This window comes from Ammospiza caudacuta, chromosome 24, assembly GCF_027887145.1.
Source record: "Ammospiza caudacuta isolate bAmmCau1 chromosome 24, bAmmCau1.pri, whole genome shotgun sequence".
NCBI classification, from domain to species: Eukaryota; Metazoa; Chordata; class Aves; order Passeriformes; family Passerellidae; genus Ammospiza; species Ammospiza caudacuta.
The window spans coordinates 6978141-7000834 of NC_080616.1; the positions used below are offsets into that span (position 1 = coordinate 6978141).

Genomic DNA, 22694 nt, shown 5'->3' on the forward strand with positions numbered 1-22694 from the left:
AGCACAGCTGGGAGCCCCAGGCTCATCCCCTGGGACTCAGTGGCCCCAGCAGAGACTGAGCAGCACTGACTGGGCTGCAGAACCAGAGCCACCCTCCCACAGCTCCCCTGGGCCTCTCACAGACAGGGCAATGCTCATCCCAAACCAATTAATATAGATAAAACCACTCCAACTGCTGGGGGTGCAGCTGGACGAGCTCTAGAGAGAACCTCAGATGCTGAGGAAGATGGGAATTGTGTGGTGCACAGGGCTCAGGCCTGGACTGAAATCTGCATCTCTTCCATCAAGGCTATTCCTGCCCCAGGAGCCATTTCCAGTTACATCAGCCACTCCGTGGTAACAGCATCAATCCATGCCACATTAAAACACTTTCTTGGCACAATTTATTTTTTCTGACCCAAACAAATAAGCCATTAGCAAGTCATTAACAATATTCTACCCTAAATTGTCAGTTTAACAGCCCTGTAAAAACATTTTTTAGTTTAAAAACAAAAGTGTGCATGCTGCTGATATTAAAACTGCAGTTACTCTTTCAGGAGTACCAGCTGTTTTGTTGCAAAGCATTTCCAACATACTAATCTGTACAGTAGAGACCAAGACTCATTGAAGGCAGTAGATGGCTGTGTCAGGTGCCTCGCAGGGCACGGGCACAGCGACTCTGGGAATTTCTTGGACACTTCCAGATAGAATATTCAAGCCCTTTTGAGAGTTTGGTTCAGGCTGACCAGCACATAGTGAGAAAGGATTGTACATTCGTCTCTAAGTTGAAGTGAGCTGAACTGGTGTAATTTGGGCTCAATTCCAGACGCTTGGGTTTGAGCTACTCCTTGAATAATGGGTTGTTCCTTACGCGTGGTTTTCCATGTCAGCGATCACTGGCACTGCTTTTGGCCTTGCTACTCCACACCGATGAAAGCAGGGAGAACAAGGAAAGGAACAGAAAAGGATCTAAAATGAACAGCTTCTTGCCAAAGCAGCAAGGATACCATTCCCCCTTGTCCCAGGCTCCATGGATATTTCTATCAGATTTTCATATTGTAAGCGCTTCTCAGGAAGAGAGAAAACTCCAGAACAGTGAGTGTTTATTAGAATATTTTTTGTTAAATAAAGAGCAGGAAAAAAAAAAGGAAAAAAAAAGTACTGCAGATTTAATTTCACATCTTGGCTCTGCTCTGACAAAGGAGAAGTTACTGAACTCAGCAACCACTTCTTGTCCCAAGCCAGGGATTAATTAATGCCCCTCCCAAAACTTGTACCTGTCCCAACCCACCCCCCCCCAACCCCAACCCTTCCCATTTTATTTCCCAACTAGACAACACTGTTGGCAAATCAAGACAGCATGAAACTTACAGCAATAAAACAACAAACCCCCGAGTGAAGTGTGCCGGCGCATGGGGAGCTCTGCTGTGCTGCTCCCCCGGGAATGCCGCCTGCAGCAGGCAGCTGTACCTTTCACGGAGGGCACACCTCAAGCACGCTCCACGGTGCGACCGTAAGTGCTGCAGAACCACAGGACAAGAGACTCAACACCTGAATTTTCCCCCCGGGATTTCTCTTCAGGGACGCGCGCGCGATTTCTCTTCTCGGCGAGCGCGGTCCGGCGCTCAGCACAAACCCCAAGTGTCCAGTTCAGCACGGCGTAAGGCATGTGGACAAGAGAGACACGAGCAGGACGCAGCGGGAGCAGGGGCAGCGCTGCTGAGCCTCGCTGCAGTTTGTCTGTCCGTCCGTCCGTCCGACCCCGCTGCAGCCCCGATCCCACCGGGCGCTGTCGCAGCGCTGCTGAGGCTGTTTGGTTTTGGCCAGCGGCTCCGGACCGGCTCCGTGCGGTTTCCCTCGGATGGAAATGCAGAAACGTCGGTGGAAGCTGCCGGAAAAGCGGCGGGGATGTCTGCAGGGATGTCTGCAGGTGATCCGAACTCTGCCCTCAACTTCAAGTGTCACTGCACTAAATCGGGAGATACTGGTTGGGGAGTAAACTGGCCCAGCCACTAGCACTGTCACAGAATGTGTGTTTTTAAAAAACAGAACAAAAGGCAAACAGATTAATTATGAACCCTTCTTTTCAGAAGCAGATCAGGATTAAAAAAAAACTCCCGCAAATGAAAATGTTAGATCCTCCATCTAAAAAAAAAGTTTATACAGATGTGCTGCGAGTAGTCCCCACACGGGTCTGAGCAGCACCTTACAGTACAGACTAAGACTTGAAGAGCTGATCTCACATTGGAAGTCTTTTAATTAAAAAAAAAAAAAAAAAAAAAAAAAAGTGGCTCTGGCTGGGGTGACACAAAGGGGACACTTGGGACACTTCAGAGCACAAGGCAGATGCGGGGCTGGCAGCCTCCAGGCCGTGGAGCGGAGTACCGGGAAAGGGGCACTTCATGCACAAAATGTATTTTACAAAATACAGATCCAAAAAAAGAAAAAAAAAAAAAAGCAAAAAAAGCCAACAAAAAAAAAAAATCATCCCACCTTGCACTAAATCGCAGCACTCTGAACACTTGCTCTGCCCCATGCCTGGTGTGAGGGAGGAGGCATGGGAACGGGGAGGGGAGGGAAATCCAGGTCTCAGTCTGCTTTAGGGAATTGCTCTGGCAGGGATCTCGTCAGTCATCTGATGTCGGACACGGAGCCCTCGGAGTACGGCGTGCTCATCACCGGGGTGCCGTTGTTGGCCAGACAGCCTTGCCTCAAGGTCTCAAAGTATGAGGCCTGCACTGGTTTATGATACTGCAGAACTTTTATGGCATCCTCTATCTTAAACCATTCCCTTTTCCTTCCTGGGGGCAAAGAGAGAAATCAGTAGATGCAAAAGAATGATGTTTTCTGACCTCAAGGGCCTCCCCCTCCAACCCCACACTGACAGCTCCCCATCCCCAGGGACGGGTGCTTTTTGCTACTTCTGCAATTTCTAGTCAAGCCAGATGCTCATTTTAAGACAATTCACAACACACAACCCAATTTCCATCACTTTGCAAATGGACTTCAGTTTCCTGTGGACAGCTCTCAGTTCTTACTCTTTCCACAAAGAGCCTGAGGGGAGTCACGTTCCATTTGCTGCAGTGCAGTCACAAACCTTGTGGCAACAACAGGTTCATTTCCACTCGGGAATCCAATTGAAACACAAGGGTTTCAAAGGTAACAGGGAATGATTAACCCACACTGCTCACATGTATTTCCTCTAGTCTCAGACAGGACAGTTCTTTGCTTGGCACCGTGCAGTGCAAGAATTAAACACAAAACTGCTGCAGAGGCAGCTGGACACTCACTTGGCTTCTCCTGGGCCACAGAGGTGATAAATCATCAATTTCACCTCAATTTTTTTCCCAAGCAACCAAAGGACACACCACTGCAACTTTTCCCAATGCCACTCCCACAGGCTCCAGGTCCCAGAGGGATGCTGAGCTGACCTGTGGGTTGCTTCCACCAGTTACTGCAGCATGCACCAAGCTTACCAATATTGACAGAGTCCTCCCAGTCCTCCAACACTTCGGTGACGATGAGTACGTAAACATAAGTCCTGTGCTTCCTGTCCCGGTTCTGGAAGGCAAAGGGGACAGAGGAGTAACCACCAACCAACAGCAACAGCAAACCTGTCCAGGCAGGAGGGCACTGGGCTGCTGCAAGATGAACTGCCCACCTTGGGTGCAGCTCCTCCCACAGCACAGCTCATTCTTAGCTACTAAAAACTGCTGTGTTTTAAATCAGAGAGGTCTGACAGTGTTGATAGGGACAGCTAAAGTGGAGTTCCTGATCTGTGGAGCAGTGGTGTGTGGACTGATGTGCTTGCAAATTAGTTCTTCAGCTGGGAAGGTTTTGACCTATTTCACATGAGTTTGAAGGAGTCAGTGCCAGAAGAACAGCAAGAGCTGTGTCTGGTACCTGCCCACTGTGCCAGGTGAGTGCCACACATGAAGGGGGGACCCCATTCCCCAGCCTTTAGCAGCACCAAGAATAATCAGCCACACCAGTTATCACCAGTGATTTTGCCCACTGCAAAGATCAGAATTGCTGAGCAGCTGTGTTTTTATTTACCAGCAAGGCTCACTCCACAACCCTGCAGAGCCATTGTTACTCCAAGATGATTTTTTGCAACAAAATTTCACAGTGTCCGTGTCTGAAACTTACCTCAAAAATTCCCACTAATCTTCCTAACGTCCCTTTCACTCCAGCCTAGGGAAGTTCAAAGAGAAAAGAAACATGCTTTAACAACAGCTCAGTACGTGTTTCCTACTTGTTGTGCAGGACCAGTTCCTTTAGGACAGGAAGCAAACGCTCTAAAATTCTGTTTTTCTTAAACCAACACAGTCACAAGGCTAAAAACAGAAATGTATCCTGAGTGCTCAACATCCAAGCATTCCCAGGGTTTTTTTTCTCTTGTTTTCCTACATTCAAACAATTTTGAATTCAATCTGGGGGAAGAAGAAATATTTGAGGAGTTACTCCTTGCATACCAATACAGTCCTCGTGACCAGAATCTCCTCTGAAGGTTATTACAGCCTGAGCAAGGGGAACGTTGGCTTTGGGGTTTGGCAGTTTTACCCCTTCAAAATCAAAGTTTAAGGAAATAAAGTATGTGTAAGACATTCACTTATACCCCAAGAGTGATGTGACAGCTCCCAGGTATTTCAGGGGAGCTGTCAGCACACACCTGAAACAATCCAATATGAACACAAAATGCTGTGATGTGGCCCTGGCAGCAGGAACCACAGAGGTTTGGATATGACACAAAGGGCAGATGCACACTGAAATAAAGCTCTTGAATCAAGCAGAGACACAAATCAAGAGATCTAAGCAACAGTTTTGTCTGTTTGAATACTACTGAGGATGTGCCACTCCATCACATTTGGTGTCCCTTTTGGCACCTCTCTGCTGGCTCCCTCCCCACCCTGCTCAGCTCTCCGTGCAAAATCCCAGCCCACTCTGCTGCCCTTGCTTTATATTCCCTCTGTTTTATGACTGTAAATGGTTGGAACTCAAGTGCTACAGACAAGATGAGATCTTGCTCCATGATTTAACAGGTCTGAACCAACCCACACAGCCTGGCACATGACCCAGCCACAACTGGGAGGTAGAGTCAGCTCCATTTCCAGCAGCTGGAACACATCCCATGAGCAGCCCAGGGAAATTGTGCCTCTTGCAGATGAGATACAGAGATATGATTATGCCAGGCTTCTTTTTTTAAAAACAAAGTGTTTGAGTCTCATTAATGCTAAGACAAATTCTCTGTCCTACTGACCAGCTGATGCACGGTCTCGTGCTGTCAGAAAGGAAGAATTTTCTTTAATGAGACAATTTTCCTGGTTAAGTTCCAGCCTACTGCATGAACAGGTACCAGAGAATCCAGCCAGAGAACACCTCACCCCTGCTGCCAGGCTGCTGATGTGGAACTGCCCCAGGAGCAAAGGGTTTGGAGCTCCCTCACTACCAGCAGTCACAGAAATCCAGAAATCCTTTTTCTAGGAAGTGAATCAACTGAATCTCCCATTTCATTTTTGGACACAAGCTTTGTTGTCTCACCAGCATTTGTGACATCCTGCTGGGCCCAGGGGTGCCTCAGTGCCTGTGACTCTGGGGCTATTTCTGGAGCGAGCAGCAGCCCCATGGAGGAGCAGCAATTCCATGCAGGTCGGTGCCTGCTGACCTTTGAGGATTCCACCTCCTCTGCCAACCCTGCTGACCTGGCCTCAGCCCTCTCCCAAGGCATCTGGAATGCAAATGCTTCAAATGCATTTCCCTCAAGGAACTCCTTCAGCACTGGGGTTTATTTTTAGCTCAGCTGTGTTCAACAGGCAGCAGAAACACAGGGAGGAACTGGAGGATTCCACCTTCACAACATACGGACATGAACGCATTAAAAGGTGAAGCAGAATCAAATATTTCTGGAAAATAACTGTCTTAAAGCAATGTTTCACTGGTTTCTGGAAAAGGTTGTTGAATTTCTGCTCTCCCTACCTGTAGGCACTGAATCAGAAGGCAGGGATTTTGTTGTGATGGTTTAGTGAACTCTCAAGTCTGACTAGAAATAAATTTATCTCCAGGCAACTGGCCAGTCTGGAGATGAAGGATGAATTCTGCTCAAGCAGCCTCCCAGGCAGTTTATCCCAGCTCCAGAACTGTGTTGGAAGCAGCAGAGGGAGGTGAGGAGCCCTTCCTTCTGTGCTGGTAAAGAGAGATGATGGAAATAATGCTGTCTTCAAACCAGATCCTCCTGCTCCGCCCTGCCTGGTCTTATTTGCCCAAAAAGGCACAAAAAGTGATGCCAAGACAAACATGTCTTGTAGAAAAATCATGTTGAATTATCATCACACAACTGGAGAAAGCTCTAAGCTTTGCTTCACACACAAACTTCCCATGTGCAGTTGTAAATGGCAGCATCAAAGAATGGTTTGGTTCAAAAAAAAAACATTGGGTTGATTTTATAAAGCAAATTCTTACCAAAGGCTGCAAAACACATCAGCCACTGCTCCTGGGGGCCAGTGCCTCTCTCAGCCTGTTTTCCAGTGGATTTTAAAGACAACATACAGGACACCCAACACCAACAGGATTGTCATGTACCTGTTTTTGATGGAGCACTAAATTCTCACACCAACAGAGAGTTGTCTCTGTACAATGGCACAAACAAGCATGGAAGTGGAATTCACAGTCTCACACAAATTTCTAACATAGAAGCTGCCCAAGACACCTAAAAAATAACTTATAGCTGCTACCACTGACAAGTCAAGCTTGGTAACCAGCAAGGGAACTGCCAGGTTCCCCATCTCCTCCTTCACATGGACAAGAAAATCTTCTTCAAGAGTTAAAGCACAGTCCCAGGCTCACCCAGGACTGCAGCAGGGTCTGAATCTTAATTTGCAGCAGATGACTCAGGAATTTTCTCCTGGATAGTAAATTAATGGCTGAGACAGTGAGTGAGGCAGAGGCAGCACAATTGATTTTGTGCCCCTCTAAGCTCTGGAAGTGCTGCAATCCTCCAGGTACATGGAGAATCCCAGGAGGATCCCAGGAGGATGGTTCTGAACCCACCAGCAGGGGTAGGAGAGCACCAGCACCCACTGCAGGTGTGGAAACAAAGCAAGGCAATCACAGGACAGGATTCCCTGGAAAGGCACACTCTGATACAAGAGGACACACAGAGCTGGCAAAATGAGCTTTTCCCCAGCTCTGCTGATCCAAATCAGCATCCAGGGTTCAGGGGAGGAGGAAAAGGCAGCTCTGGCAAGAGCACACCAGCCACGGGCACTGCCAGAGCCAGCTGCCTGCCCAGCACACACTTCAAACCCCCAGAGCACCCAGAGGGCTGGGCTGGGAGATCAGGACAAGGAACAAAAACCTGGAGGAAATGAAGCTTTACTAGTTCTGCTGCTCATGGAACAACTTGTTTTAATAAAGAAAAATTACTGAAGCCATCCAAGAACAGCAGGTTCAGGTTTCAAAGCTGAAAATAAGTTGGGGTCAGATGCAAAAAGCAGCCTGCAGCAACACCATCTGTTCCTCGGGACAGCTTTTATTTCCTTCCATCTGAGCTAAGGAAAATGTGGGTTGGAATTTCAGCTATTTTACTTTGCTCTATTAGGCTCAAAGCCTGCATCTACTACAGATTACTGCTGGGCAAGAGAACTGTGGTGGAACACCCAAATCTTTGCTCTAAGAGCTGCACTATTGAAGGTGCAAATCCCACCCAGGAGGGCTGTGGACATGTTTGGAGGATGCTGATTCCAGGCCAGCTGGGCAAACTCTGCCGTCTCAGAGAGGGTCACACTCATTCATCTAATTTGGTACTGCATGACACCTTTATTTGCTTCTACACTTGTGAAATAGAAATGAAATTCCCTATCAGAACGAAGAACTTTCAGATAGTGCTATCATTTTTGCAAAGTCTGAGTACACAGGGTAAGGGACAGTGACTTTGAGCCACCTCTTGCACTGGGTATGACCAGCCAGGAGGGGTTCAAAGGCCACAATCTCATCATTCCTGTGGGGCCTGAAGTACTTAAAAAAAAAATCTTCCTATTTTAGCACTGAAAGATATCAATATCTGTGTTCTAAATCACTAACAAAATACATGAAACAGGAAAGATTATCTATAAAGCATGTTTAGAAGAGGGGGAAAAAAAGTTCCAGCAACCAGATCAAAGTACTGCCATGATGGACTATTCTTGATATTGGCACCAATTGCCTGTTTGATCACAGATCAAGCACAGATTATCTGGCTTTTGACTCCCATGAAAAAAGAACAACCAACGCTCCTGCAGTGGTATAAAATTTGACATTTACTAAGTATTTAAAGGTCAGGATGTGAAGAATGCTCTAAGTGAAAAAGGAACTGGTGCTGAGTGTCACAGATGAGTGTGGAGCTTTTTTCAAAGTCACTCTATAATAAGTTTAAGGCATCTATTTCTAAACCATGATGTTCACCAGTTGCTCACACCCATAAAAACCTCTTATTCCTAAGCAAAGAACACACTCCATGAGCACCACGACCTGTTTGCAAAGGGCACACACCTTCCACAAGGTGAACTTTAGAACACACGTGGAGTCCCCAGCTCTGTAAGACTGACTACAGCAACCTGTCAAAAATTAGAGGCTTCTTCTGAAGAGGCTGCTCTAACCCAGAGCTGCTGTGTGTCTGCTGTCACTGCACAAACAATGCCCAACAACTGCAGTCACTTCCAATTTCATGCAGACAACACGGAGCATGACAAGTGTGGGTACCTGTCTGCTTTAATACTTGTGCTGGTACAGACTAATAGAGATAAGGACTACCTCAAACTAGGACAAGGACTTGAACTCAAACTGGGACAGAGGGATCGCAGCCTTCACTCAGAATCAACATGTCATTTTTGGAACAGAAAGAGGGAAAAGTTAGGTAACTTTAGATGGCAATTCTTTCTGCAATAACATGGATAAACCTAAACACATACACAGTAAAATTAAAACAGTGAATGCAGAAGTTAAAATGTTCGTTTAGGGAAACGTGTTTTGGGAATAAAAAAGCGCACCATGCAAAAGAGAATGAATTGGGAAGAGACAGTCTATTGTCATCCTCAAAAGCCACAAGCAACAGGAAGGGTCACAAGTTCTTACAGCTCTTCCAACTGGCTCTTACTAAAAATTGGAAAAGGCATACCAAACCCAGGGAAAGAAACCCCACACATTTCTCCCACAGCTTTGAGCAGCATTGCTCACTGCCATGGGGGAAACTGGATTTTACCTCTCCCACCTCGAGCAACAAACTGGAGCTGCTCAGCTAACCTGTGTCCCCATGAATGGCTGTCCCAGGAGAGAGGCAAGGACCCCAAAGCTACTCAGAAATCAGCCTCAGCTCCAAACAACCCCAGAACACCTGGACTGACATGGAAGGGAGAGCAAGGGCTCCCAGCAGCCTCCTGAAACCCCTCCTGCCAAACTGACAGCATGAACTGGGAAAGTGGGTGCTCCTGTCTTTCCCAAACAGCTCAGGGCCGGGGATGTGGGGATAATTCTGTGTGCAGCCCCTCAGCAGCAGCACATGAGCACAGCCCGAAGGGGGAAGGCATCACGCCCCTAAAACTCTGCCAGCACCACTGGCACTGTGCTCATGTCAGACAGCTCCGTGTCAGCTCCTCCACCTGCAGCACCCAAGGCTGGGGGTGCCCAGGTGAGCTGGGGGTGAGCCAGGGGTGCCCAGGTGAGCCAAGGGTGCTCAAGTGAGCTGGGGGTGCCCAGATGAGCCAGGAGTGAGCCAAGGGTGCCCAGGTGAGCCAGGGGTGCCCAGGTGAGCAAGGGGTGCTCAAGTGAGCCAGGGGTGAGCCAAGGGTGCTCAAGTGAGCTGGGGGTGCCCAGGTGAGCCAGGGGTGCCCAGGTGATTCCCAGGTGCTCCCGGTGCTCCGAGCTGCTGCCGTTCCATGCTGCGACCGGCCGGGCAGAGGTGCCTCGCTGGGCAGAGCTCAGCCCTGCCAGGCTGCCAGGGCTTGGGTTCCACTGGCAGCGGGCAGGGCTCCACGTGAGCAGGGAACACCAGCCGAGGAGCGGGATTATCTCAGCCAGCCCAAACCAGTTCCTGCGCGGCCGCGGCCGTGCCAGGGCTCCCTTCCAGCAGCGCTGTCATGGAAGGAGCGCGGCTCTCCCAGGGCGCCGCTGCCCGCGCGGGGAGTGCCCCTGCACGGTTATTTTAAGGGTTGAGAGGCAAAGCCCTGCACCTCCTGAATGAACCCTGCACTTCTCTATCCAATCGCCTCATTATTAATAACGCTTGGGCTGAAAAGCAGGAGTCTGCAGCTAAAAATATTTCTATTGTTCTGGTTACACTCGCTTTGGCTTGTAAAGCTGTTGAAAGGTTGCCGAGTTACTGGAAAAGCAGGAGCTGGGTTACAAGCTGGAATTAAATTTGCAAGCAGTAATTCCCAGTATTAGAGGGAAGTAAAGAGACTTAAAAACATAAACTTTTAAACTGTATAATCTCTTTCTGATAAACTGCTAGATTATTAAAACGTCCAAAGAGAAACATGCAGCTTGAGATCTGCCACATTTGGTTAGTCCAACAGTCTGAATATTCAGAGTTGTGTTAGACAGCAGCATGTACTTCCAAATAATTCAGGAAAAAAACCTGCACAGACCAGACAATTCAAAAAAGCAGCTACAGGAGAAGCTTCTTCCCAAGTCCCATCAATTAGCTCTTGCTTTCTGTTCTGCACAGAGCCCAAAGATTTATAACCCTCTCAAAAGCATTTTTAATCCTGCCTTATGTAACTGTGAACCTACTTGGCCCTTCCATCTATAATCATGCAGTCATTTCTGAACCTAAGCATCTCCCCAGTTGCTTAATATTCAGAAGCAAATTCTAAAGACATGTTTTACATACACTGCAGTCAACTGCTATTTACTGCCTTTACACTTCTTAAGAAGAAAAAAATTGTTCTTCCAGCAGCTTTAAGAGAAAAATGTGCCTTCTACCTACAGCCCATTGATCTGTGTTTGATCTGCTGTTTGATCTCCTTCTTGAAAAAGCTTCAAGCAAAAAAGAGAAAAGAAACCAACCAACCCATGTATACTATAGGAACTGCTGCTGGTAATTTATGGCCAATTTCACTTATTCACATAAACATCACTGTGTATTCTAAACCAAAAACATACCTAGGTCCCTATTTTGATTGCTTTTAGTGGCTCCTAAGGGTTTATTTCTACCTTGTAGCCAAGTACTAGACAGGTCCACAAAGGCACAGCTGAATTTTGAAGCTCCCTCACAGAGAAAATGAAGCAGAGACTATATATACGCTGAAGTGACTAGAGCTGAACTTTATTTTCAGTTAAAGGTATCAGGCAAGGACAAGCTCATTCCAACTGAGAGGTTTAATTACATTCCCATGTTCTCTTATTTAGGACTCTGCTTTCCTCCCACGTGGGATGGGGATATCACCAGTGGCCCTGTCTGCCTCTCCACCTCGAGGAGAAGGAAGAGTGATGAAAACAAGCCCAGAGAAGCCGGGCTGACAGGGCGGGGTGAAGGCACTCACCTCCTCACAGACCTCGCGCACGGCGGCCACGCCGGGCTCCTCCTCGGGCTCCATGCCACCCCCGGGGACAATCCATCGGTCTGGATGGCGACTACTGCTCACCAGCAGCACCTGTGGGGAGAGAGACAGCTGATGGGGCACCCGCAGAGATTGTCTTTGTGCCTCACACGCCCCCAGACACGACCCACCCAAGGCAGGGCCTTGCCGCTGCTCGCTTCTCCCTCAGCCATGGAAATTCCAGCAGCACTGACACCGAGGCACTCCCACACTCTGTGTTACCCCAGCCATGCCTCTACCTGCTCTGATTCACTGCAGGAGAAACTGTCCCTGCACACCAAAACACTCACTGGCACTGGGCACAGCATCACCCACAGTGTGAGTGCGCTGCACAGTCCCCACAGCTCGGGATACACCCCAGGTAACAACACAAACGCACAGATGCTGCTCAGCACCCCCATCCTTTGCAGAAGTACCTTGATTTAACTCTCCTGGTGCCTTTGGCCTTGCCTGTCCCTGCAGTTCTGCCACTAACAACAATACACGTCCAGGAACTCCCACTGCACTATTTATGTGCAATTGTCTGAGCACAGATTCTCAGCCCCACTGTTTGTCACCTCTTTTGCAGTAGGCACTGAGGATTCAGCTCTGGAGCCAGCACTTGGCTACTTTTGGTTTAGAGGAGGTTGTTTAATGAGGTAAAAGCAAAATAAAAGCCTATATTAAACCTATTAAACATAAAACCCCCCAGGAAAGGGCTGCAGGAAGGACAGACTTTTGTGAATGAGAAAAATGGCTCAACCCTCTTCCCAGGAGGGATTTACCATAAACATGCTTTGGGGCAGGTTTTCTTGAAACAGTATTTTTTATTCCAGGGTAATTCTGCTCTGTAGAAGTTCAGGTTCTGATTTGCCACCTCCCAGCCAGACAAGCTCTAACACTCTCAGCTGACTACAGACTGTCCCAAAGAACAGTGAGACACTGTGCTTATTAAATCTACTTGCAATACACCCATGAGCAGAGCTGGAAACTTAAAACAACACTGATACTGTTGTCCAGCTCTCTAAACAAAGCTCGTTCATTAGAGTCATCCTGTTGTACTTCATCATTTCACGGGCACAAAGCTCAGAGCCAAAGCGACTTGCTCCAGAAACTTTCCAACATACCAGTCCAATTAGGTTCCAGGCCAGCTGTAACAGTGTCAGACATTTGGGAGTTACACTGTGGAGACACTGAAATCCCAGGCTTTACTGGGGAAACAGTGACTTGCCAGTAGGATATGAAAAGATTTGCACTAATTACCCAAAGGAATCTACCTACAGAACTCAAATTGCCAAAACAAAAACAAGCACAAGATTTCCAGGATTTTTCAGCTGGTTTATCTTGAAAATTCTCTGACCAAACTCATACTGGAAACAAATGAAGGTGCACGAGCCACCTCAGTTCCACAGTTCCAAGTGGGATGGTGCCTGCCCCATCCTCTGGCCAGGCTGTGACAGAACAGGGTTTGCTTTGCAGTGACATCCCAAGTGTTTGGCCCTCTCCAAGAGGAAGGCAGAATTCCTTTCCTCCAGGCATCCAGTCCATGTAAAACTCCACCAGAAAGCCATGCCTAAATAGGGAATGTAAACTTCATTCATCCTCAGAGCGCTTGGGAGAGCAGCCAGTCCCTGCCAGGCTCCCCAGCCACCTCACTTTGCCACTGTGCCTCCTCCTAGCACAGCACTTGACTTCTACTCCATCCCCACTCATCGTCCAAAAGAGCTTGGACTCAAATTCCTCACTCCAGGTCAGTTGGTGATTCTGAGGACAAAGCTAAAGAGCAGGAACAGCCATTTCAAGTGCACCTTTGCTGCCAGGTAAGGGAGCTCCAGCTCTGCCACTTCCCATTGCAATTCAGAGCTCCAGCTCAAGGGGACAAAAACCCAGAAAAAATATTAAAAAAGCCTCCAAAGAACCAGATCTTTGAAACTCAGCAGAGCACATCTCACAGCCCTGAACTCCTGCCACCTTCCAGGCGTGAGAACAAGGATCTGCTCCAGAACCCTGGACACAGACTGCTCCAGGAAACCTGCTCAGGCTGAGACAATGCCTCAGCAACGCACCAGGAGGAACTTCTGGGTGCAAACAATGGTTTGAGGCAAAGTAAATTAACTTCAGCTGCTCTGGCAGTTGAGCATTTTCTGAATAGAATTAACATGAACAACCCTTGGTGGGAAGGAAAAACCTGTCATTCTCACACTTTTATGTAATCAGACTATTTCCTGTTTAATAAAAAGGAAATCCCATCAAGAGAGTGCAGGAAACAAGCCCTACAAGGTCATTCTTTTAAAACAACTTCAAACAGGATATTGCTACCAATGAGCTCTCCCAAGACAAAGGGGCTGAGTTCCAAAGGAGGGGGAGACATTGCTGTGTTGGAAAAAACCCACACTTCCAACACCAGCCCTGGATCCAGATACATGCAATGCATTCAGAGGGATACAGGAAAAAGTTGACATCATCCAAATCCCAAAATTTTGGGTTGGAAGGGATCTTGAAGCCCATCTCATTCCCTACCACTTTCCAGTAGATCAGCCCAGGGTACAGCTGGCTTTTTAGCTCATTAACTTCTTTATTACATAAATAACTTTTATTTTAATACATTCTAAAGTACTTAATTTAATCTAAACAGCCATCAAAAAATAAACCAAAATTTAGTTATGTTTTTAAATCAGGCTAGAACACGTAGGAAGGTCAAATATTTCCATTTAATCCTTGCCAGGCAACTGTGTTTAAAATGGCTACTGAGACTCTTGGCCTGCCAGGAATTTTGGAGTTGGATTTTGGAGCCACGTCCTGCAGACTTTTTGGAAAAGCATTTGCAGGTAATACACATGTCACATGGCCAAGTTGTGTTTTCCAGGATTTCAAAGACAATTATGTCATTTCAAAGCAGGGAAATGAGCAACACAAGCCTCTCTGGCAAGGCAGGAGGTGGCCCTGCTGAAACTCTCCCACACAATCCCCCACAAAAGAGAAAGTTTAGAAAAATAAGCCAAGTTTGAAGTGTGCAGCAGGGGCTCGAAGCAGAGCCTCGAGGCAAGAACCTTCAAAGCTGCACACAACAAACAAACCCAAACAAACCTGAGCAGTACTAACCCTGCCTGGAGGAGACAGGAAAGACACCAAGACATCTAAGGCTGCCCAAACAGCCACATGGAATAAGGAGCTCCATGGGAAAAGGGGTAAAGAGTTTGTCCCTGGGATGAATATGGGCATCCCCCATACACAACACTTTAAAATAACTGACACAAACCACTGTATCCACATGGAGGGGTTTTCCTGCCTTCTTTTCACAGGAATAATGGGGCTCTGCAAAGCAAGAACTGGGCAACCAGGACCAGGCAGAGAATTAACTCCCCATTTGTGGAGCAGAGGAGCAGAGATTCCCAGGTTCTTCCATGCTATGGTGGATTTAAACAACATCCACCACCCATAAATAAAACAAGAACACGATTCCTCGAAAGAGGCTCCACAGCAGCACTCGAGCAGACAGAAAGGGCCACAGCCCTGCGAGGAGCTGGGCCACAGCATGGGTAGAAAATGAGCTGAGAACCTTCCAGACTTCCAGGAAAAGCCAGTGCTACCCACCTGTGCCAGGCAAGCTGGCAGCCAGCACAGGGAACAGCAGGCAAGATGTTAAATCCAGGGTCTGGCCCAGCAGCCTCCTGCTGCCAGGAGCTGATCCATAGCTGCTGGCTCCTGACACTGCCTCACAAGCTTCCCCTCAATATTTTCAGGCTTTCCCTCAGTATTGACATGCTTTCCATCAATACTGCCGTGCTTTGTATCAACATTAAGCTATAAATCACATGGTTTGCACAGCGACTGAAGCACAAACCTCCCGGCACTGCACCTCATTTCCCACTCCAGCATCATTTATCAGAGCTCAGCCTGCAAGGAAACTCTGCTGCCGCAGAGGCTGCAGGAGCTGGGAGGAGAAGATGGCTGACTGCAAGGCTTTTGCTGTTCAATCTGCCTTTGTCTCAAAGTTTCAGTTTAAAAGCAGCGTGTTCTCAGGAGCTGAGCTGTGCTGCCATGTGCCCCATGGCCAGGCAGATCCCAGAGCTGCTGCTGTGTCCAGCATAACAAACACCTTGGATGCTTCATTCAAAATTAACAAAATTCTCCCAATCCCCAAATATCAGTGCTGTAATGCTTTTCTACCTGACAAAAGTGGGATGTTCATCTGACCACACCAAATCACCTTTAAGCTCTATGATCAGCAAGGGGTGAGAACTGGAGGAGTAGGGGGAGAAGAGGGACACTGCTGTCACCAAAGCTGTGCAAAATTAATCTCATTTCCCTGGCAGCAGCACAGCCTCGATGACTCCCCAACAAATCACGTGTTTTGCCAAACTGCAAGGGCAGCTTGTCCCAGGGTGCACGCCAGGCTCACGGGAGGGCTTCTCCCACCCTCTTGCTATTCCAGGCACGTTCTGGAGCTCGCACATGGTAGGAGTGAATCCAGCCGTGGGTCAGCAGGGCTGCAGCCCGCCCTGCACCTGCCAGGGTCAGCAGCTGGGACCACAACACACACTCTCACCAGAAATCCCTCCCTGCCCATAACAGCCTGTCCTGCCAGGAGCATTCCAGCTCCTCAACAGGATACGTTTCCTTAGACAAGTGTAATTTTTGCACATGCACCTGCACCAGGCTCCGTGGGATAATGGGATTTAACTGATAGTGGGGGATCCAGGAGCTGGAGGTGGGAAATTCACGACAGGACGGCGCAAAAGGGAAGAGATTCGTACTAGAGAACTTGACAAAAGTAAAGCACAAGTTTTGGAACGGGAGCAAGAGGTGAACTGGAAAGAGTTCAAGTCATTTCAAGTGCTTGGATCGCACCTACAGTCCTATAACCAGAGAGGAAAAAATACAGCAGATTCTGTTGGTTTTTAGGCTGCTGGTTACAATAACAATAATAAATCACCGTGCTGCTGCTCTGGCTCCAGAGCTCCACAGGTCCTGTTACTGCTACAGCAGCGCTCCTGCTGCTTCAGAGCCACTGCCTGCTCCTAGCAGGGAGGAACACAATCCCAAGTCCTCCCCCTCCAGCGAAATTATGGTTTAGATAACCACAGAAATTATCTGCAACATGCCTTCCCATGCTTGAGGAGCAGCTGAACCGCCTGCAGCAGCAGCCGCTGCTTTCAGAGGGCTGATAAGGGGCACTCCCAGAGAGAGACCCCAAACCCCAGAACCTATTTCTGCCTGTCAAAACCAGTTTGGTGACCACTCAGGGCTTACACAACTTGTCCAGGCGCACCTTTCCAGGAGAAAGGCTGGCTTGTAAAGCGCCTTTTTGAGTAAAGGAGGAGAAAAAGCAATGAGGAGGTATTTGGGGTTTTTACAGAGCTGTCAGCAGCTGCACACTGCTCTGATTAACCACCCTAGTCAGGATATACAGCATGCACAAACTCTTGGGAAGCTGCTCAAATATAAGTAGTTAATCCTACACACAGCATCAATATATGTCACCTGCAGGAGGAGAAGTAACCCCTGAAACATCTGACAAAAATCCACCCAGCAGGTAATTGTACCCCTCCGAATTTCACAGGTTAATGAGAAATTGCTGAGAACAAAGAGTCAGTGTGCCACATCCAGTGGCAGGGACACACAAACACACACAAAATTTGAGAGATCTTTGGTCTGTGCAGTGAGTCCTTCAGCTGGGTTGAAAAAGAACAAGTGTTTAAAGTAACAGAGGCCCTGTTTCCCAACCACTGGATGTCACCTACAGCACTCCCACACGGATGTTTGCTATTTCTAAGGTAGAACTCAGTTTGCTAATTTTTCTCTATCCAAGCAAACCATGAGAACCCTCCTTATTTTAAAAGAACATAAAAGTCCACACACATGGTTGTTTTCTGTTTTTTTTAATAAGAAGGGAAAGAGTTGTTTTTCCAGATTGTGAGAGACCATCCATGGAAAGATAAGGTTCCCTGGCAGCAGTCCCTGCTGGGAGCACCCCCAAATGCTGGTACCTGTCTCCACACTGCAGGAGTTTATCTGAAGGGTGCTGAGATGAACCGAGTCAGGCAGCTGGGTGTGGGTTTTTTAAAAAAGAGGGGGTACAGAACACACAGGGTGAGGAGAAAAAGACAGGAAAAGCAGCTCCTGGTCAAGCACTAAATGGATCTGAGGTGGAAGAGATTCCAAAGCAGTGTTCTGCAGAGAACAGACACAGCCACCACTGTTGGGTCCTTCTCCATAGAGCCAGGGTGGAGCACACCCTCTTTCCATGGTCATCACTTTTCCCTGAGCTGCAGCAGAACAAAACTGACTCAGTTCTTCAGTTTCACAACAGCTCGCTGAGCTTCCAGCAAATGAAGTGAAAATTTAACAATTTTCATTCTTTTGTTGTCTGGAAACGTACAAGAGACCATGGAATTGCTTGTAAAACCGTTTAGTGAGAGCTGCTTTTGTGGGAAGGCAAAAGACTTTTGAAGATGAAAGCCAGGTTTTGCAGAGGTTTATCCACGCTCTCCTGCTCTCGGAGAACACAACCTACAGCTTGTACACAATCTACAGGGCTGAGAGGGACAGGAGAAAGGCAAGAAAGAGATCCACTTCCAAGCTGGCCCTTATCCTCCTGGAGATGTGGTAACAGGTTAGCAACAGACCAGGAGAACTTCACTTGGGTCCAACCACAACCCTTTCATTCAGCAGATGGGAGCACCCAGCCAAGCCCAGCCACCAGAACAGGGATTCTGAGCCCGTTCCACGGAAAGCAGGATGACCATATGATGCTGGGCTCACTTACACCGGAGTGGTTTAGCTGTTGCTGGTTTACGCTGGAGCCAAGGCACAGGGGACAGCCCAGGAGCACCTCGTGATCCCCACCACACTCGGGGGTTCCAATCCCAGCTCTGCTGTGTTACATCACAGCTGGAGAGGAAAAACGGGAGAGGAGAGGCCAGAAAGAAGAAGAAAAAAGGTTCGTTTGCATTCCAATGGCTTTCCCAGGGCCACCCTGCCCAGCTCTCCCCGTGACCACCGTGACCAGCGAGGCTCAGCCCGTGCCAGGGCACCGGCCCTGGGCGAAGCCTCTCTTCTCCCAGCTCCATTCAGGCCTCATTCACCGCTCAGAAAAGATTCTAACCGAGGCGTTCTCTCAAAAAAAATCAAGTCTTTAAAAACGCCCGTGGTTAACGAGCAGCTTGTCCTTTCACAGACACAATGTGGGCATGTTGAAACCTGCTGCTATCCCAGCACAGACCCGGGGCCCAGCGGTGCCTCTTTATCCTGTCAAACACCACCCGAGCAGGGCTCCAGCTGCTGGGGCATCAGGGGCATTTTCTGAGATTTCTCCTCATGGAACAGCTGGTCCACACATAAAATATGTGTGTTATGTGAAAACAACACCCTGGTGGTGATGCTGAGGGGCAGGGACACCCCAAGCAATGAAGTGACTGCAGAGGTACCAGAGGATTTGAGGATTTGGGAGCTCTCCCTCTGCGCTCTCCTTCCACAGTTCTGCAAATATTCCAGGAGTTCAGTCCATGTCAAAAGATGGGAATAGCAAAGTCCTGGTTCTGGCTGCTGGAAGGAACTTTGAAGTCTGTTCCCACTCTCTGAATTAATCCTGATGCTGCCCCAGCTCTCCCTGTTGCCCAAGGATGTGGATGGTGGTTTGGGAAACCACACACAATTTGGGGGCTTTCCACGATGCCCAAAAAAGTGTAAATTTTTTTCTCCATTTGAGATTCACATTGAAATCAATTCTCCCTGTGCTGCTTTTTAAAGGAATATGTAACAAAGGCATCTTTTCAGCCAATGCTTGGTCTTCCAAAACCGTTCCAGAGCTTTTTTCATGCCCAAAAGCAGCGGCCTCCAAATGCAATGCAGAGACAATGTACGACCTCCAGCAGCATAAGGAAAAAATAAATCACTTAAAAACTAAAAAAGAACAAAGTATTTTTCTGTTAAGCCTCTTTATTTGCAAATATAACACCAAACCAAGGACATGGTGTTTTATCAATCTCCAGGGATTGCAAAGATTTCAATGAAAAATGTATCAGTGAACTGAAGAGTCAGGGGGAAACACCTAAACAGAAGAAAGCAGCCTCCTCTGTAAGGGCAAACAGAATTCTCTTATTTCTTCTTGTCCACTGACAAACTTTTTTAATTCAAGAACTAATGAGGGGTTAAAAACAGGAAAAAAAAAGAGATTTTTGAATTCATAGCAGGAAATGAAGAAGAAAGGCAAGACCAAAGTTCTACTATTTCTTAAGCACTTAAAAGGAACAGTAATGAGAAACAGCCAGTCCTAGGAAAAATCCAACTTTAATATAGAAAGTTTATTTATCAAAACATGCTTCTTTTCTTCTCTCTTCTTTTCAAACACTAAGCTTTTAATAGCTCTTTAATGTAAATACTTTGGCTCTGGCTCTTTCTCCCCTCCCTGGAGAGACCTTTTAAAGAGATCTCAATTTCCACTTAAATAGAAGCAATCAATAATAAAATACATCAGTAACATTAAAAAGTATTATTGTCCAAGAGCAAACCAAGAAATATTTCACAGCCATTTTATATTTTGTGCTTAAATCTGTACAGGTAACACCTTCCTTGCTATCAAGTAGTAGTGAGTGGACACCGGTCAGCTTCTCTCAAAGTTTATTTAAAAGCCAACAACTGAGAATGAACCCAAGAAATAATTAGAAAGGAAAATTAATAATGTGCCCTGCTTGCTGATTTCACTCACTGACTCAAGTTTAACTTCAATGCCTTTTGGCCAGGGCCAAGTGCAGGATCTGGGCACAGAGTCCATCCCAGTGGGTTAATTCCATGGGATTGGCTAAGAACTTTCCCAGATGGATTTGTGCCAAGCCCCGTTCCTGGGCAGCTCCTGCAGCAGGGCTCTAACAGGTGGGAACAGAGGATGCAGCCTCAGCCCAGGGTTCAGCTCTCAGGTACCACACACAGCCCCTCAAAGGCTCTGAGATCAGACCCGTCCTTCCCTGCCTCGCTCCTCACCTGCAGCACACAGATCGTTCTACTCCAGCTCTTACCTGGAAACCAGAGCCTGAAGGATTTAAATTCAATCCACTGTAGGTGGAGACCACAGCAGAGACACAAGTGACACAAAAGTGGTTTTAAATCTCAGCCTTGCACCAACCTGACAGCTGAGCCTGCTGGAGGCATCCATCCCACGCCAGCGTGCCTCGGGAACGAGTTCACTTTCCTCCTTGGACCTCCTGGGTCAGCACTGTGACACTGCCACACAGCCTGGTGTCCCAGCACAGGGAGGGCTCTGAGCCCTGCCATGAACACACCTCGGTGTCCCAGCACAAGGAGAGCTCTGAGCCCTGCCATGAGCACACCTCGGTGTCCCCAGCACCATGAGGGCTCTGAGCCCTGCCATGAGCACACCTCGGTGTCCCAGCACAGGGAGGGCTCTGAGCCCTGCCATGAGCACACCTCGGTGTCCCCAGCACCATGAGGGCTCTGAGCCCTGCCATGAGCACACCTCGGTGTCCCAGCACAGGGAGGGCTCTGAGCCCTGCCATGAGCACACCTCGGTGTCCCCAGCACCATGAGGGCTCTGAGCCCTGCCATGAGCACACCTCGGTGTCCCAGCACAGGGAGGGCTCTGAGCCCTGCCATGAGCACACCTCGGTGTCCCCAGCACCATGAGGGCTCTGTCACGGGCTGGAGGGATCAGCTGGAGCCTGTGCAACACTGCAGCCTGAGGTGTGTTAAAATAAAACTCACAACCAGTCACATGCTGATTGCCTCAGGCACCTGTTAAAAGTACTTTTCTACCCTAAACCACCCTGCGGTCACACATGGCCAAGCCTCTACCGCTGGAGAAGAGCCTGGAAAGTGTCCCACTAATTGTGGACAATTCATCAGGGCACTTCAGAGCCTTCACCCACCCATGCTGAGCATCCCCAGCATCACCACACAAAACAATGATGGTCTTCTTCACGGTCAGTCCATAAATTTCCTAGAAGTCCGTGGGAAGGATCAGTTACACTGAACGCTGCACCAGCCACACTGCTGTCATTTCAGACCATTTCTGCTGAAATGCTGACACTCCTCATCACGCCAGCACAGCTACAAAGGGCTTGTGCAGTCTCCTTCACGTTAAATAATAACTGGATGTATGCTAATTGCCTTTCCTCCAGTGAACTGTCTGCATTCCCTTCCGATTTCCTGTAGCTACAAATATGATAATCAGGAGAACAAAGACTTTAGCACAGCCACCCGGGCACAGCAAATGCAGTGGAGTGTGTACGCCTGACTCCAGCAGCAGCACAGAAGGCAGACCTGCAGCCTTGCTGCCCTGAGCACCCCGAGCCCACTTTCGGGAGGTGTCAACAAAGAGCGGTGTAAAATCGCACATGGGAGCGAAGTTTCTCACGGTAACTTCCCGGACAATGCAGCCCCTTAGCAACGCGGCCGCTCTCAAACCAACCAATCCACCTTTAATTCCCACTTCCTCCCAAACTCTCTGGACAGCAACTTCTGGCACTCCATCAGTCCCCTTTTATCCCAGTTTCTTTTTATAAATCCAAGGTCAGGTTTCCTCTCCCATCTCATGTGATGTGCTGGACTGAAGTTCTGCCAGCGCGGTGGGTCCCCAACACTGCCAAACCCCCTCCCGCGCTCCCCTCAGCCCGTCCCGCCGCCCACCGGGCATCTCCCCGGCTCCGGCGGAGAGCAGGAGCCCAGTGGGAAGCACCAACTCTCCCAGCGGCGCTGAACGACGCCTGTTAAAAATAAAACCCCGCCGGCACCGAGTCCCCCCACCCCGGTCGCTCGGGGGTCCCGGGCCCGGCCTCGCCCCTCACCTCCTCCTCGCTCTCGCTGCGGAAGCACAGGCAGGCCGCCCGCTTCTTGTAGCCGTCCCCGTCGTAGGTGCGCGTCTGGTTGGACTTGAGCTTCATCATCCTCCGCTCCGGGGGCGGCGGGGCCGGAGGACGCGCGGCCCGGAGGGCGGGGGCGGGCGGGACCCACCGGGCGGCGAAGGACGGGGGGGCGCGGAGGGACCGCCTGCCCGCGACAGTCTCTTTCTGGGTCTCGCTTCGTGGGTCTCGCTACGCGCTGCCTCCCTTCGCCCGCCTCACCCCTGCCCTCGCTCCCGGCCGCGCCGCCGCCACCGCCCGCGCTCCGGCCACCGCCGACGACGACCGCGCCGCCATCTTGGGGCTC

At 48.8% G+C, this 22694-nt stretch overlaps 1 protein-coding gene across 3 annotated transcripts; it reads right to left on the reverse strand.

Annotated features, from left to right (window-relative positions):
- Positions 1-1300: 1300 nt before the first annotated feature.
- NUDT3 (nudix hydrolase 3) lies at positions 1301-22690 on the reverse strand. 3 transcript variants are annotated; one of them, XR_009275648.1, is made up of 6 exons: positions 22334-22690; positions 11496-11606; positions 4129-4173; positions 3456-3540; positions 2473-2780; positions 1301-1997 (listed from the first exon to the last, which is right to left on the reverse strand). XR_009275648.1 is itself a non-coding variant. In XM_058819304.1 (5 exons), exons 1-5 carry the CDS (start codon positions 22430-22432, stop codon positions 2611-2613), a joined length of 510 nt encoding a protein of 169 aa, XP_058675287.1. In that variant the 5' UTR covers positions 22433-22690; the 3' UTR covers positions 2432-2610. The 3 variants fall into 3 exon arrangements, 2 of the variants coding, with proteins under 2 accessions (XP_058675287.1, XP_058675288.1); XM_058819304.1 differs by lacking the exon at positions 1301-1997 and having other exon boundaries at positions 2432-2780; XM_058819305.1 differs by lacking the exons at positions 1301-1997; positions 4129-4173 and having other exon boundaries at positions 2432-2780.
- Between the last annotated feature and the right edge of the window lie 4 nt (positions 22691-22694).